This window comes from Pantherophis guttatus, chromosome 7 (assembly GCF_059756535.1).
Source record: "Pantherophis guttatus breed Tessera chromosome 7, ASM5975653v1, whole genome shotgun sequence".
Lineage (NCBI taxonomy): Eukaryota > Metazoa > Chordata > Lepidosauria > Squamata > Colubridae > Pantherophis > Pantherophis guttatus.
Genome location: NC_142069.1, coordinates 55,650,188 through 55,668,456, shown reverse-complemented (window position 1 = coordinate 55,668,456; position 18,269 = coordinate 55,650,188). Strand labels below are relative to the sequence as shown.

Here is an 18,269-nt window from a genome sequence, read left to right as displayed (position 1 = left end):
AGTCTGGAGGAAGAATGGAGAGGCACACACTGCAAGATGCTTGAAGTCCAGTGTGAAGTTTCCACAGTCTGTGTTGATTTGGGGAGCCATGTCATCTGCTGGTGTTGGTCCACTGTGCTTCATTAAGTCCAGGGTCAACACAGCTGTCTACCAGGAGATTTTAGAGCACTTCATGCTTCCTTCGCAGATGAGCTTTACGGGGATGCTGACTTCATTTTCCAGCAGGACTTGGCACCTGCCCACACTGCCAAAAGTACCAAAACCTGGTTCAATGACCATAGGATTACTGTGCTTGATTGGCCAGCAAACTCGCCTGACCTGAACCCCATAGAAAATTTATGGGGCATTCCCAAGAGAAAGATGAGAGACATGAGACCGAACAATGCAGAAGAGCTGAAGGCCGCTATTGAAGCATCCTGGTCTTCCATAACACCTCAGCAGTGTCACAGGCTGATAGCATCCATGCCACGGAGTATTGAGGCAGTAATTGATGCAAAAGGGGCCCAAACCAAGTACTGAGTACATATGCATGCTTATACTTTTCAGAGGTCCGATATTCTTCTATGTACAATCCTTGTTTTAGAATATTTCATGTAATATTCTAATTTTCTGAGATTGTGAATTTGGGGTTTTCATGAGCTGTAAGCCATAATCATCAAAATTATGACAAATCAAGGCTTGAACTATTTCGCTTTGCATGTAATGAGTCTATCTCATATATTAGTTTCACTTTTTAAGTTGCATTACTGAAATAAATGAACTTTTGCACGATATTCTAATTTTTCGAGTTTCACCTGTATATTTGGATATAAAACTTCTCACAAAATTCACCCAGCCAAGATCCAAGCAAGAAAAGTTGCAGTTCCTTCTGCACCAAAAGTTGCAAGGCAAGGAAGAGGGGAAGCAAGATAGTAGAGCATGGGTGTCAAACTCGATTGTGTCATGGGCCAGATCATGATGTATTGCAATGGTTTTTTTCTTTGCAGAGCTGGGATGGGCATGTCCTGTGCATGATGTATCCAGCCCATGGACCGCCAATTTGACAGGCCTGCAGTATAGTGAGATAAAAAACCATGGCTGGGTTAGACAAAGCCATGACAAGGACACAAGGCAGAACAAGGCATAGTCTTGTCCTGTGTATTGTGCATCAGGTGGGGGCAGCAACTCCTTGTTGATATTGAACGGTTGCAGCTGCACGTCCTTCCCAGTCTGCACAACCCGCCACTTATCTGGTGGCTCTAACCTGGTTGTCCTCCGTGTCACGTGAGCCATTTCATCTTGATTGCCCATCTCTGCTGTTTCCAACCTTGGCTCCCCTAATTTTCACACCAAAGCCATCTAAGGCTCCAATTCCTTGACATCGCCCCCTCTGATGGCCCTGAAGCTGGCTCCTCCTTATCTGAACCAGCATCCAAGGAAGCCATCACAACAGCTAAGCCATATCCAGATACAACAGTGGTTTGCACAGCTCAGCGGGGAGCAACTCAGACCAGAGGATGGCCAGACCAGTTGAGGGGATGAGAGCAATTGGCATCTGGCAGGAGGAGCAGCTGGGGCACTGACACAAGGGTCAGCTAGCCAGCCAGAGTGAATGCTACATAGCTGCAAGTGTCATGAAGAGCAGTTGGATGGCAGATACCTGGGTGGTGCCAAGACCACATGGAAATTGGTATACAGATCCACCCCAGCTTCAGTTAAGGACTGGCAGCCAAGGGTCCCCTATATAGTGGAGTGGACAATGAAGTTTATCCCCTTATAGGAGTTGTGGTGGCACAGTGGTTAGACTGTATTGCAGGCTAACTCTGCCCATTGCCAGGAGACCTGCTCAAGATTGACCCAACCTTCCATCCTTCCGAGGTCGGTAAAATGAGGACCCAGATTGTTGCGGGCTATATGCTGACATTGTAAACCGGTCAGAGTGTTGTAAAGCATTATGAAGTGGTATATAAATCTAAATGTTATTGCTATTACTGTGTCGGAAGTGGAGCTGTCTGGAGAGCGCTCCACTACTCTTAGGTTAACTGTAAGTGTCTGGGTGCGTGTGATTTGATGGAGGGCCCCCAATGTAGGGAAACCATTAGGCCAGGGCTAGGAGGTAATATAATCTCTGGTGGATGGGGGGAGGGGTTGCCATATCCACATCATGATGGCCAGGAGACATTTTGATGGGAGTCAAAGGGCAGGCCTCAAACAGGGAAGATGCCACGAATGTTTAATACTAGTTATGCATTCCAGCTTTCTATGCTGGACCCTACTCAGCAGATCAATGGAGCTGGCATTTTTTGATTGTTGCTGGTTAATGCCAGATCAATCAAGATTCCTCTTATTAGTGACCTTATAAATGAGGAGCAGGCTAACCTGGAATGACCTGCCTGGATTCTGGGAGAGGGGGGTTGCCCCTTGAAAATATGCCCAGCTATCAGGCATGAAGAATCAGGATGCTTGCTAAGTGGCTCTTGGCCTTGAAATAAGATGCAAAACCCTAATCAAGTTGTGTTCAGTTCCACACTTTAGGCAATGTTTTTAGAAGTAAGGTATTTTAGAAGCAACACTTTTTGTGGGTTCATTGAATTAGTATATAAAACATCCGAATTATGTAATAAATATTGCTGCATATTATATTTCAGAAGCTGTGTTCTTGATTCCATTTCTACTAATCTACATAATAAGTAACACATGACCAGGCAGGAATGGAACCTGCAGTACTTTCATCATAGCCCAGTACTCTTTTTTTGATTTATAACTACTTATAAATTGGAATTTATAAGTTCCAATTTCTTAATAACATACAAAGGGCAACAACATTCAGAATAATAAGATAGGTGGGTTTGGGGAGCAAAGATTTATTATCACTTATATGAATTTGATTAATTTTGTAATTATCTTAAAAATAAGAGTTTAGTAACAATGCACAAATCTTTGACAGGAGGGAAGTTGCTCTTACTTGGGCTCTTACCTAGATGATTTTTCATCTACTTCAAAGGTAATGGTTTCTATAGAAACAAAGGACAGGAAAATAATAGTCCTCATCTGCTGCTCTTCTTTATCAGTGGTTATGGAAGATATGTTGGTTAGGTTGACACATTTTGCTAAGCAATAAATGGCCTATGTTGCTTTGGCTTAGCATGTTTTGTGAACTCAGTTTATTTTGCATGGATCTAACTAATTGACTTTGTTGACTACTGACCACAGAGGAACATTTATCACAGACAAACTATTTATTTGTTTCTTACAGTATATTTCACTAAATCACAGTTGAAACATGGTTTACCAAACCACAAATGACTAACATGTCAAACACAAACTATGGCTTACAAAACAGAATGGTAGAGTTCCCAAAGCTTGCTGACTTGTCCTTCTGACACTCTGTCAGCTGCCAACATGGTTTCATAATTTAGCGTATGGCTTCCCTATTAACTGAAAATGCCCAAAATCTTTCCTCACTGGAAAGTCTTACTTTGCTACTGACTTAAATAATATGTATATGAAGATATATATATTAAATATGAAAACATAATTTGGCATGATTTCACATAACTAAATAAATAAAATCACACAATGAGGACAATGAGGACCTTTCAATATTTATTTTATTTCATACAAGACTCAGTTCTAGAGATTTGCTTTTCAAACAGCAAAGTAATTGTTCTGAACCAAAATCTTTGAAATTTTTTAAAACTTTTTTTGAAAAATAAATATTAAGTGTGACAGATTTTATTGCAATATGTCAAATACTAAATTGGATAAAGTAAAATAGTTAAAGCATTGCACACTACAAAACATGTAACATTTTAAAACGAAACAGTTTACATGCACAAATCATCATCAGACAATTTTCATGACACTTAATGGCAGTATAATATCCTGCAAGTCTATAATATACAGTAATTCAATCAGCAAACTAGCTGAACTACTCCCAATGGATTTAAAATTGTTTATTGTCATTAATCTCAATGGGAATTAAACAGTTTGATTTATTCTGGCTCAATCATTTGTAGAGCAACATATTTGCTATGGTTCTTCTCATGCTGTAATTTTCCACTAACACATAAACACAGCATGATTTTGTAAACTGCATGATTTTTTATTTGCATTCACAATATATTGAAAGTTTTGTACCATAATTGTCACAAATTTAGACATCATATATATATATATATATATATGTATGTATGTATGTATGTATGTATGTATGTATGTATGTATGTATGTATATATATATATATATATATACCCGCACCACTTATATTCAAGTGGTAATGATGTGAGGTTCTGAAAACTCATATATTTCAAGAAATCATTAAATCCCAAATTTTACAAGTGTTCTCTTTATAGAAAAAAAAAGCATCGGCAGTGATCATAATTACTGATCTGCATATTCATGTCCTGCTGAATATTCGCTTGAAGGACCCTGAGAAACATTGAGCGTGAGGGTGACAGACTGGGAGACAAGGAAGAAATAGACTGGAAGGTCTTCCTTCTGTTTGCACACAGGACCTTCAGATCCAATCAAAGAAACTAATGAGGAGCTACTGAGATTGAAATGCATTTTATATAGCTTGTTTGCTCATTGAAATAAAAAAAATGATTACATAATGACTAGCAAATATTGAACCCTTTTCATATACAACTTTGCACCTATGATGCGTAACATTTTACATATTCACAATTTTGACAGAATTGGAAGGCCATCATACATATCAGCTTTTAATCTCATCCAGTTACTCAATTTCTGTAAAATATTTTTTTCCTGTGATAATATTTTGCTAGCTTTTTTCAGCTTCTCATCATTTCTTTCTAAATATCGGATGCCATCAGTCCGCAATTTATTCAGTTTTTCTTTACGATTTTCATCCAGAGGAATATCTTCATTCATCAATGGATTAAATCTAAAATAGGTGTCTGGTGGTAAAAGGGCATCCAACATAATATGAACTTCTAGTTTTAAAAGAGAAATGGGAAAGAATTTGGTTTAAAATAAAAATTTAAAGAATAATGTTTCAAATTAATTTGTATGAATTCAGACATTTTATTAAGATTCTAGTATTTAGTAAGCATATACAAATGTCTGCAGGAACAATCAAGAATTAGCAAAATGGCATTATGTGAGGTTGTCATTACATAAACTCGTTATCTTATGTATTTACTGAACAAGCTGTCACAAATATGCAATCACAGCATATACAGTATGTGTTGATGTCATTGTGTGAATGGTGTCATTTTGGAATCAATATTTGTTATGGATGCAACTTTCAATATGAGACCTTAATTCTCCTTAAGTATAACATCTTTTGTATTAACACTTGGTCAATTAAAATGTGACTTAGAACAAAAAAATCTCAGAAATAATAGCCTTGAAGTTGATATACAGTAGTACATCAAAGTTAGCAAACCTCTACAAAACATCTCTTATGTAAAATGTCAGGGTTTTTTTTAAAGTAAAAAGCAACAACAGGGGATTTGAGAGGACCATTATAACCCACCCTTCTAGTGGTGTGTTGAAGCTGGCTTGTAACAGGTTTTCTTTGAAGCAAGATGCTTTGATCTATGCAAAAGCAAATTTTTGCTTTTGAAATGCCTAAAATTCTTGAAATGTCAACCAATTCAAGAATTTTAGGATTAATTTGGCATGTGAACCCCTAATTAGAATCAATCAAAGAAGATAAAGAAATAATTACATAGAATTTATACAGTAATTCAAATTTGGATTGACTGCTTATTTCTACATTATTGAAATACTCATGTGAAACATGATAAAATGGTCATTCTACATTTTGCATTTTTATTATGCATTGATTTCACTATTAACAGTTTTTCCTTAATTACTAAAATGCTTATTCTACCATTGTTCATATGTCCAGTAACCTTTAAGATGGAGCTTTCTATTCCAACATTATGCCTATCATTAACAAAGACCTACTTTTATAATCAGAGATTTAATAATGGCAAAATTGAGGTATAGGCAATCTCTAATAGCTAATTTAACTGAAAATCTGGCAATCATTGTCATCAACTACCAATTAAATCTCAATTTGCTAAGTAGCTAATACAAGACATTAGTTGGACAAAAGCAAAAAGGCCAACTCTTTAAATAATTTTTTTAAAAAATAGTATTCATTACTTTTAAAAAGCTTTAGCTTTGTATATGACTTAAACACTTAATCCTTCTATGGATGTTGAGAGATGGGATTAATAAAACAACTGAATGTAGGGTACAAAACAAAACCAAAATGTCTTTTCATGTTATTTTTAGTCCAAGAAAGCAGTTAAAAATTGTACTACAAAAACAAGACAACTATGATCACCTGATACTAACCTTCAGTATCAGTAGCACTGCTGATGACATTAGTCAATTTAGCTTTTAAACTTGTATAGGTGACATTGGTTTTCCCATGGTTTTCATACCGACCCGTTCCTAGGGACACCACACACTGAAGTGGGACATTTGGCCAAAGACATCTGCATTCATGCACTGCTAATGCTGTAGGATTATTTATAAGAAGCCCTCCATCCTGTGAATAAAATAATAACAGTAACAATCATAATGCAAAATGTTAGAGTTGTTGGAAATAATAAGGTAGATATAGTAATATCACAATAGTATAACAAGATACCAGTATCTTTTTTGTCGCCAGTAAAGCAAACTTAACAGAAGGAAGTAAATGTCACACATTTTTCCATACGTTGAGTTCTATCACTTATAGACATTCTCCAACAGATGTAAAAAAGCAGTATGCATTTTGAGATTGGATAAATATGCTAAAAAGACTAGCATCTTGTCTGTACTTGACTTCAAAATATTACACGAATGTTTCTAAATTATTATTTTTCAAAGCACTGATTGTTTTACCAGGAGTTCAGATATATTAAGATGCCAATATGTACTAGAGATCCATTGACAAATGCAGGCAAAACCAGGTACAACACAGAGTAAACTGTAGAAACTTAAGCAGTTTTAGCCTACTTCTTCCTTGATCATTTTGATACGAAAACCTGATTAAGCTTTCAATAAACAATTTCTTTTAGTCCCATGTTGGAGCAGGGAGAATGCCTAAGAAAGATTGCTTCTACTTTTAAATTTATTCCTTCCAAATAATACCCTAATCACATCTATATTTAATCTATTGTTCCAATGCACTGAAGTAAATTCTTTATTAAAAACAATATTTCTTTTTACTACAGCTGCAGTAGATAAAGTAGAGATGCAAATACTAGCTTATTTAGAAAGTCCTTTGATTAAGCTTTCAATAAATCTACAAAAACTTTTTGAACTTTTTCTGGACCAATTAGTATATTTTGCCTTCAGCTGTAGTTAAGAATAGTAGCTTTTTGATCCACTTTCTTTTAATTTTGGCAAAAATAAGATTTATCCCTAAACACTGTGTTACTTTATCAATATGTCCTTTAATTTCGTCTATAACCCTAATTTTTAAAGCTGAAGGTAATAAATATCAACAGTGTCTATAACTTGACAAGGTACAATTCATGAAATTGTAAGACAAAAGCAGAAAGCAGCATTCACTATATCTGAAGGATCAACTGTTCCTGTTCTAAAAGGTATACTTCCAGAAATGAATGAAAAATCTGAATATTCTAGAGCAGACTGCTCCATTTTGCACAAACGTATGTAACACTAGAACAACTGCAATGTATCTACTACGCATTTGTTAAGATTTTAGTTGATATTCTTATCTGGTTATTTTATAAAATACTTGTAACTCATTCCCCCCTTCCTTTAATATGGTAAAAGAAAACCTGTGGCCTTCCAGATGTGAACTTTGGCCCATCACATTGTTTATCAGCCATTGTGGCTACTGGAAGCTATAATCAGAAACATCCAGAGAGACAGGTTTCTTTGTTCTATTCCAATTGCTTTTTGCATCATAGTCACTAAGTTATTTTATAATGTTCCTATCTTGTGTGTGTGTGTGTGTGTGTGTGTACCAGTGGTGGTATTCATTTGCCTTCGCTACTGGTTCACAAATGTGAGAGTGTGCACGTGCTCGCTTGCTCGCGTGTGACACCTCTGCGCATGCGCAGGACCTTCTGTGCATGTGCAGAGCATCAAAAACAGCATGTGATGATTTCCGGGCAGGTGAGCAGAGCCTCCTGCAGCTGTTGCTACCAGTTCTCCCAAACTGGATAGAACCAGCTGAATACCACCACTGGTCTGAACAGTACTAAGAATTTAACATATAATTCAAATTCATAGGCTCTGTTTTTTTATCTACTCAATTGTTAACTTGTTCAGTTTAATTATAGGTTTTTTTTAAGTGTCACTTTGTCAAGCTGACATTTAACACAGCAGTGTAAGCTATCTTAGGTTGTTGTCTTCAAATTATTTTACTTTCACATTAATATTTCAGTGAATATTTTCTTAAAATAGTTTCATAACATCCTGTGTGGGTGAGGTTCTTGATGTGTGCCCATTAGTCTTTTGTGTTTTACCGACCTGGGTAATGGGCTGTGTTAACATCCTGAGTTCTAGTGTTGTGATATCCTGAGTTTTTTGATGTAATGTCCTGAGCAGATGACTGTGATGCCACATCCTGGGCTTTGGTTTGGCTCCAAGTTTGAGGTCTTGCCATGTGTTCATGGCGTGTGTCAGTTTGCTTTGTGTGGGGATCGGAGGGGGGTGCAGCAGCTGAATACACCAAAACTTGCATACCTCTATCCATGAAAATCTACGAAAACACACACACACACACAAAATTATTATTATTATTCCTCTTGTTTCTATCTCTATTTTATTTCGTTTTTGTTTTCCTTCCAATATCGCTATAATATTCAAAGACATGTTCTTTTTTCACTTCCTTTAATTAACTCTTCACATCAATTTATATCAAAAATTCATCCTTATCTTTCGTTATTCATTGCCCAAGTATACTCTCCTAGTACCAATCACAATCATTAATACATAATTCTATGTATTAAATTCTTTTAATATACAAATGTATATTAAAATATATTCTTTCATTATCTAATCACCCATTTTTTAGTTCCAATATTTCATTGCTAATCATATTTAATGCATCTTTAATATTTCAAACAATTTCACTTATTGTTTCATTCTTATTCATGCTTCTCCTATTTCCTTTACTCCACTCTTCATATCTATTTGTTTTGAAATGTTATTCTAATTATCTATTATACTACTTATAAAATAATTAACCAGCCTATGTAATTCTAATATTAATACATATTTATTAAGATATATTTATGAAGGATTCCTTTCCCTCTCCTCCCTCTTTTATCCATCATCTCTTGCTCGCATCCGAACCTTTAATCTTACTTTCTTTTTGGTTTGCCTCCCATTTTCATCCCTTAAGTCTTTTACTCCCTCTACATCTAAATCTGTCTTCTGTTTATATAATCTAACTTTTTCTCTCTTCTCTACCCTTTCCCACTGTCTGGTTCCAGAACTATCTGCTCCTTGCCCCTTCTCTTTTCCCCAGCTCTCTTCCTGTTTCTCCTGTTCCATTTCTATGTCTTTTACAGTATGTTCCTTCTTTTTTAATTCCTTAACCATTATTAGCTTTGGTAATAATTTGTCCTTGTTGATTTCTTTCTGTTGTTTTCTCAGTTCTGCTTTCCCCCCTGTTCTTTCTGATGGTTCCATTCTTTCCTCATTGTCCTGGTCTTTATCCATTATCATTTGTTGTATATTTTCCAGTTTTTGGTCTATAGCTCAAATATTTCCTCCATGCTTTGAAACAACTCCATTCCGCTTTTCTTTTCTTCACTTCTGTCTTGTGTTGCATCTGTATTTAATAAGTTTCCTTTTTGGCCAATTGTCCAGAAATCATTAATTCAATACAAAACTTCCAAATCTCTGCTTTGAATGAATCCTCAATAATCAATCCAGTCAATTTAAATTCACCAGAGGGTCATCTACATTTCTTCAAGTCATTTTTATATGTTCAATAGTATTCAGGGGTCTCTTAGCTGAAATTCTTGTTTAATATTCAAATCTCTAGTGGTCTTAGGGCAGGTACTGTACCTATCCAACAAATAGTTTCTGTCTCTTTAAATAGTTACCGTGTTTTCCCAAAAATAAGACCCTATCTTATATTTTTTTGAACCCTGAAATAAGCGCTTGGCCTTATTGCCATGCACTCAAAAGCCCGATTGGACTTATTATCAGGAGATGTCTTATTTGGGGGAAAGAGGGTAGTTCCCTTTTCATCAGCAGATGGCACTCTTGCTTCAGTCTGCTCAGCCTCTCTGCGATGTTATTAGTAAGTATGATTTTATTATTTTAAATTGTAACTCCTGCAATTGAGTAATGGTAGAAAAATAAAATTTGGGATTGTAATTCCAGCGTTTTAAAAATGCCTCTTTAATGCCATGTCTTTAATTTTGAGAGTCCAAGTTTCTATTCATTTTAAAAAGTAATTTTTCCTCTTAAATCCTTCAGTATTTTCCCAAGTGCCTGGTACGCCGCTTCACCAAGTAGTTTTAAATATACTTCCCCCTTAGATTTCTTGGGGTCCAATTTCAACAAAAAATATTTTCTCAGCCAGTTCACACATTATTCACTTTCTCTGCTCCTGCACTGTCTTAGTTTTTCAGACTGTTCCTGACTTCATGGCAGCCATTTTGACTGCTGATGCTCTTCGTCTTCAGAGGGGGCTTTCTGAGTCAGGGAGGAGAGATGCGGCTCTCCTCGACCTGCACGGCCTTCGCCTCCCCTCCAGGGTGACTATGGCCCTAATTTGGAGTCCTCCGACGTAGAGACCTTGGAACAGGCCGCGGAGCTCACGATCCCGCTTTTAAAGGCACCGGAAGTTCAGTCAGAAGTTCCCCTTGAGCAATTATTTAATGATAATATAAAGTGAGCATTTCTTCAAAACAGGCTGCTCAAATATTAAAACTCAATTTAAAATTTCACAGAATAGATCACGCAATCACCAAATGGTATCCTGAAGTAGTCAAACATATCGAAAATGGATTATGCAGAGTGAGTGACCCTTCAAAGTGAGTGATGAATACACATTGACATGTGAGTGACCCTTCAAAGTGAGTGATGAATATACATTGACATGCACTGTATGCATAAGCTTTGGATTTTACTGAATCCTATGGTTCATGGCCAAAGGTGACAAGTACTTTACTTCCTTTTTTGTCTTGTGGTTTTTTTCCTTACTCTTTATTTTATCGTTATCTGTTCTTTATCTGCTCTGTTTATTCTTATTTCAGTCTGAAGTTTACTCTTCGTTATTCTCCCAAATAGACTTCAGCTATCCCTGCCTCCCTTTAGTCTTGCATTCTCTCATAGATCCCACATTCTGCTGTTGCTATTTTTCCTAAAAAGGATAGTTGTAATTTGCTCCAAATTTCCAAGTTTTCTTTATCTGTAGTATTAATTTATTATAGTTGTCTTCTTTGATAGATGAACCTTTATTTGTTAGCCATATTCCTAAATTTTTTTTTTTGTCGTTTGGATACCCATTTTGTCTTCTAATAATTTCTCCTGCTGTTTGGTGAGGTTTTTCGTTAATGCCTTTGTTTTGAGTTTATTAATTTTAAGACCTGCTACATTTTCATATTCCTCTATTTGCGTTATTAATTTGGGTCCTGACAGTTTTGGTTGTTCTAAAATGAAGTTCTCCTCCCTTTATCAGCTTGAACCAGGGGAGAGATTAAGTGTTTTTCTGTCAAAGCACCTGGTCTACCCCAATATTGTGGGTACTTGTGTGAATACAGAATGTTGTTATGACTAACTTTCTACCGCTCCAACAACAATCCCCTCCCAACTTCCCCAGCTAAAATATGTGGCAGTTAAGAAGAAAATTGTCTTCCAAAACTGACAGTGAACTTGTGGCTCAGAGGTTAATACAACTGCCTAATATGCAGGCAGCCCAAGTTCGAATCCGAGTAAGGGTATGGCTAGCTGATGAGAGCTAAATATGCACATAAAAGCCTACGAAAAAGAAAAAGACACATTGTACCTTTACAGGGGGAATATCTGAGAAGTGGGTGTGGTTCACTGACGACGCCTTAAAAGGCAGAAATAGCTATCTGAGTCTCCCAGAGAGCAACACAGAGTTGCAGTTTGTCAACAGAAAAAAAGCCCAGAAGCTTGTGAATGAGATTTCACAGAACCAGGGCTGCAGAACAACTTAGTTTACGTAGGTAAAGGTTTTCCCTACGTAACCAAGGTTTTTCTGCAGCCCCAGCTCAGTAGAATCACATCCACTCGATTCTGGACTTTTTTCCTTTCAAGCAGACAGCAAGCTCTTCCTGCTAGGTGGGAGACCTATATAGATCTATATAGGTCTCCCACCTAGCAGGAAGAGCTTGCTGTCTGCTTGAAAGGAAAAAAGCCCAGAATCGAGTGGATGTGATTCTACTGAGCTGGGGCTGCAGAAAAACCTTGGTTACGTAGGGAAAAACATATCTACATATATATATCTATATTATTATTATTATTATTTATTAGATTTCTATACCGCCCTACTCCCGAAGGACTCAGGGCGGTGCACAGCCAAACAATAAAAACACATACAATACAAAATTTAAAAAATAGAATAAAATCAAATTAAATAATTTTGGCCCCGACAAATTTAAAACCCCAAACTTTTAAAACCAATTTAAAATTGAATATATAAATACTAAAAAATATTTAAAATTTTAAAAATCTTTTATAAAAGAGGGGGAAAATTAGGCCAGGCCGGCCTGGTGAAATAGTAAGGTCTTTAAGGCGCGGCGGAAGGTGCGCAGATCCGGGATCCTCCGTATCTCTGGGGGGAGCTCGTTCCAGATAGTAGGTGCCCCCACAGAGAAGGCTCTCCCCCTGGGGGCCGCCAGTCGGCATTGTTTGGCTGACGGCACCCGGAGGAGCCCCTCTCTATGGGAGCGTACCGGCCGGTGGGAGGCTATTGGTGGTAGTAGGCGGTCCCGCAAGTACCCGGGTCCTAAGCCATGGAGCGCTTTAAAGGTGGTAACCAAAACCTTGAAGCGCACCCGGAAGACCACCGGGAGCCAGTGCAGCTCGCGCAGGAGAGGTGTTACATGGGAACGCCATGTCGCTCCCATTACCACCCGCGCGGCCGCACTCTGCGCCAGTTGGAGCCTCCGGGTGCTCCTCAAGGGGAGCCCCATGTAGAGAGCGTTGCAATAGTCCAGGCGGGAGGTGCCAAGGGCATGAGTGACCGTGCGTAAAGAGTCCCGATCCAGAAAGGGACGCAACTGGCGAATCAGGCGAACCTGATGAAAAATCCTCCCGGTCACGGCCGTCAAGTGCTCTTCTAAAGACAGCCGTGAGTCCAGGAGGACGCCCAAGTTGCGAGCCCTCTCCGTGGGGGCCAATGATTCGCCCCCAATAGTCAGTGATGGCGTCAACTGACTATATCGGGACGTCGGAAACCACAGCCACTCAGTCTTGGATGGGTTGAGCCTGAGCCTGTTCCTCCCCATCCAGATCCGTACGGCCTCCAGGCACCGGGACATCACTTCAAGGGCATCGTTGGGGTGATCCGGGGTGGAGATGTACAGCTGGGTGTCGTCAGCGTACTGATGGTACTCCACCCCGAAACCACGGATGATCTCGCCCAGCGGCTTCACATAAATGTTGAACAGGAGAGGCGAGAGGACCGACCCTTGCAGCACCCCACATATGAGGGGCCTCGGGGTCGACCTCTGTCCCCCTGTCAACACAGACTGCGACCGGTCAGAGAGAAAGGAGGAGAACCACCGCAACACAGTGCCTCCCACCCCCAACTCTTCCAACCGGTGCAGCATGATACCATGGTCGATGGTATCAAAAGCCGCTGAGAGATCTAACAGGACCAGGACAGAGGAGCACCCCCTGTCCCGAGCCCTCCAGAGATCATCAACCAACGCGACCAATGCCGTTTCCGTGCTGTACCCGGGCCTGAAGCCCGACTGGAACGGATCCAGATACGTCGTTTCATCCAGGTGCTGGGGGAGCTGTTGCGCGACCACACTCTCAACAACCTTCGCAACAAAGCGAAGATTGGAGACCGGACGATAATTTACCAACATTGCCGGGTCCAGGGAAGGCTTCTTGAGGAGAGGCCTCACCACCGCCTCTTTCAAGGCGGCGGGAAAGTCACCCTCACTCAGCGAAGTGTTTATAATCCCCTGGAGCCAGCCTCGTGTCACTTCCCGGGAAGCCAGTACTAACCAGGAAGGACACGGGTCCAATAAACAAGTGGTCGCGTTCAGTCTACCCAGAATCCTGTCCACGTCCTCAGGGGTCACAGGATCAAACTCATCCCAGATAACATTCTCAAGACCTGCCCCTGTCTCTCCCCCTGAGACTACCCAGTCGGAGTCCAAATCTTCCCGAATCTGAGTGATTTTGTCATACAGATACTGAACAAAATCCTCGGCTCTACCCTCCAAGGGGTCCTCCCGCGCTTCCTGGTGGAGCAGGGAGCGGGTCACCCTAAAGAGGGCGGCCGGGCGATTATCTGATGACGCAATAAGAGCAGCAAAATAACTACATTTCGCTGCTTTTATCGCCACTAAGTAATTCCTAATGTGGGATCTTACTAGTGTCCGGTCAGATTCAAGAAGACTGGCCCTCCAACTACTCTCTAGGCGTCTTTTCCGGCGCTTCAACTCCCTCAGCTCCTCGGTAAACCAAGGAGCCAATTGAGATCGGCGCCGGGTCAGAGGCCGCAAAGGCACGACCCGATCCAGAGCACCAGCAGCCGCCCTATCCCAGGCGGCCACCAGGTCTCCAGTCGAGGCGTGTGCCAGAACCTCAGGAAATGGCCCAAGCTCCGTCTGGAATCTGTCAGGTTCCATCAGGCGCCTGGGGCGGAACCATCTGACCGGCTCCGCCTCCCTGCGGCGGGGTGCAGCGGTTCGAAAGTCGAGATGAAGGAGAGAGTGATCTGACCATGACAAGGGTTCAGTAACTATATCCCCTATATCAAGATCCCTCAACCACTGTCCAGAGACAAAAACCAGATCCAGCGTGTTTCCCCCTGTGTGGGTAGGGCCATGAATTAACTGGGTCAGGTCCATAGCTGTCATGGAAGCCATGAACTCCCGAGCCATCTCTGACGTCTCACCCACGGACGGCAGGTTGAAATCCCCCATAACCATAAGCTTAGGGGTATCAACCGCCACCGCGGCGATGACGTTGAGTAGCTCGGGCAGGGCTGTTGCCACGTGGCAGGGAGCCAGGTACGTGATCAGCAAACCCATCTGAACCCCATGACCCCATTTCACAAAAAGGGATTCACAGCCGGCCTGTGAATATAGATATATAGATATCTATATCTATATCATCTATATCTATATCTATATCTATATACACATACACACACACAAACACACACACACACACACACATATATATGTAGGTCTTTGGTTATTCGGGTTTTCTCCCGCGTAAAATTGGAGGTTTCTTGGCAATGTTTCGACGAAGTCTCATTCGTCATCTTCAGGCTGGTGTTCTCGGCTTTGTGCTTCTAGGAGCAATGTGTGTGATCACAGCTGTTTCTTCCTTTTAACTGCCAGTGGGGGTGTGAACTAATTGGGTGGGAGCTTGGCTGTGTTTTGATTGGGCAGAGGTGTGTTCTGATTGGTTGGGGGTTTGGCTGTGCTTTGATTGGATGGGGGGTTGGCTGTGCTCTCATTGGATGGGTGTGGGTTCTGTTTAGATGGGGGCTTGGTTGTGCTCGGGTTAGGCTGAGTAGCAGGGGATTTGAGCTGGTGAGCTGTTTTGCTGTTGTTTGGCTTCGTGTTCATGGCCGTGCCACCTCTTCATGGTGGGTATCAGTCTGCTTCATGTATGGATTGGCTACGGAGTTGAACTGTGCTGGGTGGTGGTGTGAGAGTGCATGCAGATAGCGGTTTGTGTGTGTTTTCTTCTGGTAGATGGTGTGTCCTAGGGAGCCATCGGATTTTTTGTAGACTAAGACATCCAGGAAGGGAAGTTGGTTGTTCGCTTCTGTTTCCATGGTGAACTGTATTTTGGGGTGTAGGCTGTTGAGGTGTGTGAGGAAGTTGTCCAGTTTTTCTTTCCCATGTGGCCAGATTATGAAGGTGTCGTCTACGTATCTGAGCCAGAGTTTGGGTTTGTGATCAGATTTTTCTAGAGCTTGGGTTTCAAAGTGTTCCATGTAGAGGTTAGCAATGACAGGTGAGACGGGTGATCCCATGGGTGCTCCTTCTATTTGTTTGTATTTCTGTCCATTATAGATGAAGTATGTGTTGGATAGGCAGTGGTTGGTCAGATCCAGGATGTGCTTGGGGGGGGGTTATATTTGTTTTGGATAGCTGTCAAGGCTTCTTTGATTGGCACTTGGGTGAAGAGGGATATGACATCGAAGCTCACGAGTAGGTCGCTGGGCTGTAAGTTTTGCTTCTTTATGATCTCTATGAACTGGAATGAGTTTTTTACATGTGAGTTGATGGATTCTGCATAGGGCTGTAGTTGTTTGGCGAGAAATTTGGCTAGGTTTTGTAGAGGTGAGCCTATGGAGCTGACTATGGGTCTAAGTGGGGTTCCTTCTTTGTGTATCTTGGGGAGACCATAGAGTTTAGGGCATCTGGATGATTTCTCTCTGGGAATGATTCTTTGCTGGATCTCTTCACTGATGGGTGAGGCTTTTATTTTGGATCTAGTGGTTTTTTCCAGGTAGGTGGTGGGATCTGTGTTTAGGGGTTTGTATGTGGAGTCTTGGAGTAGGTTGGTTAATTTGGTTTGGTAGTCAGATGTATTCATAACCACGGTGGCATTTCCCTTGTCTGCTGGTAGGATTATTATGCTAGTGTCTTCTTTCAGGTTAAGTAGTGCTGTCTATTCCTCTTTGGGTAAGTTGCTTTTGGGTGGCTTGCTGGTGCAGAGGATGTTGGTGATTTCGAGTCTGATTCTGTTAGGGTAACCACCACACATCCACGCAAAAAGCAGACTCAAACCCACACTGATGATGAGGCACAACCACGGACCAGAAGCCAGACCACAGCTGCATCATTAGCCACTTTAAACCCCTCCAATCCATACATGAAGCAGACTGACACCCACCATGAAGAGGTGGCACGGCCACGAACACGAAGCCAAACAACAGCAACACAGCTCACCAACTCAAATCCCCCTGCTACTCAGCCTAACCCGAGCACAACCAAGCCCCCACCTAAACAGAACACACACCCATCCAATCAGAGCACAGCCAACCCCCCATCCAATCAGAGCACAGCCAAACCCCCAACCAATCAGAACACACCTCTGCCCAATCAGAACACAGCCAAGCTCCCACCCAATCAGTTCACACCCCCACTGGCAGTTAAAAGGAAGAAACAGCTGCAATCACACACATTGCTCCTAGAAGCACGAAGCCGAGAACACCAGCCTGAAGATGACGAATGAGACTTCATCGAAACGTTGCCAAGAAACCTCCAATTTTACGCGGGAGAAAACCCGAATAACCAAAGACCTACATACAAACACCCGCATAAACCTCAGAAAACAGATATCATACCTCTACGGGGAGGATATCCACCATCTGACCAGGACCTATGAAAAACTTGAAGTCCAAAGAGCTTCCATTTTATGTGACCTCGCATTTCTACGCAACTGCCGCGATCAAAATTTAATCCCCACATGCTTCCAATTGAAATACCACTCCAACTCTACAGCCACCAAACGCATCCTGAAAAGAACAGAATTGGCCCTAATCAGAAATGAACTTCACACAAAAAGATTCCTCCTAGACCGAATCAACAAAGATCTCCTCACACTTCACCTCAAACTCAGCAACAAGATCCACCCCGCACTTTGGGACAAATCCAAACAACTCGCTGTCTGGAGAGCCGAAACACAGACCACCCTCAAGACAGACACACACACTAACAAACTCCGAAGACTACAAGAACGCCCGAAACAAACCCCTCCCCCCTCACAGCCACACATGAAACAAACAGTGCATAACATCTCAGATAGGATCTCACCAAAGCTGAAACCAATGTCCTTTCCAAAGGATTCAACTTTGCAGTCGCTCCCAAACACATCCCCACTGAAACCATTATATGCGGAGTTGAAACCAGCCTGACCAAAGTCAACCCTGACGACGCTAACAGAATCAGACTCGAAATCCCCAACATCCTCTGCACCAGCAAGCCACCCAAAAGCAACTTACCCAAAGAGGAACAGACAGCACTATTTAACCTGAAAGAAGACACTAGCATAATAATCCTACCAGCAGACAAGGGAAACACCACGGTGGTTATGAATACATCTGACTACCAAACCAAATTAACCAACCTACTCCAAGACTCCACATACAAAC

The 18,269-nt window shown here is 41.0% G+C and overlaps 1 protein-coding gene across 4 annotated transcripts in view; it reads right to left on the bottom strand.

The window, feature by feature from the left end:
• Positions 1 to 3,572: 3,572 nt before the first annotated feature.
• PNPLA8 (patatin like domain 8, phospholipase A2) overlaps positions 3,573 to 18,269 on the bottom strand; it is a 130,463-nt gene continuing 115,766 nt past the window's right edge. For all 4 annotated transcript variants that reach the window (XM_060687065.2, XM_060687067.2, XM_060687068.2 and 1 more), the window contains 2 exons: positions 6,317 to 6,512; positions 3,573 to 4,938 (listed from right to left, as the gene is read on the bottom strand). In XM_060687065.2, coding sequence (XP_060543048.1) covers positions 4,664 to 4,938; positions 6,317 to 6,512 — 471 coding nt within the window. In that variant the 3' untranslated portion in view covers positions 3,573 to 4,663. The remainder of the gene's footprint in view (positions 4,939 to 6,316; positions 6,513 to 18,269) is intronic.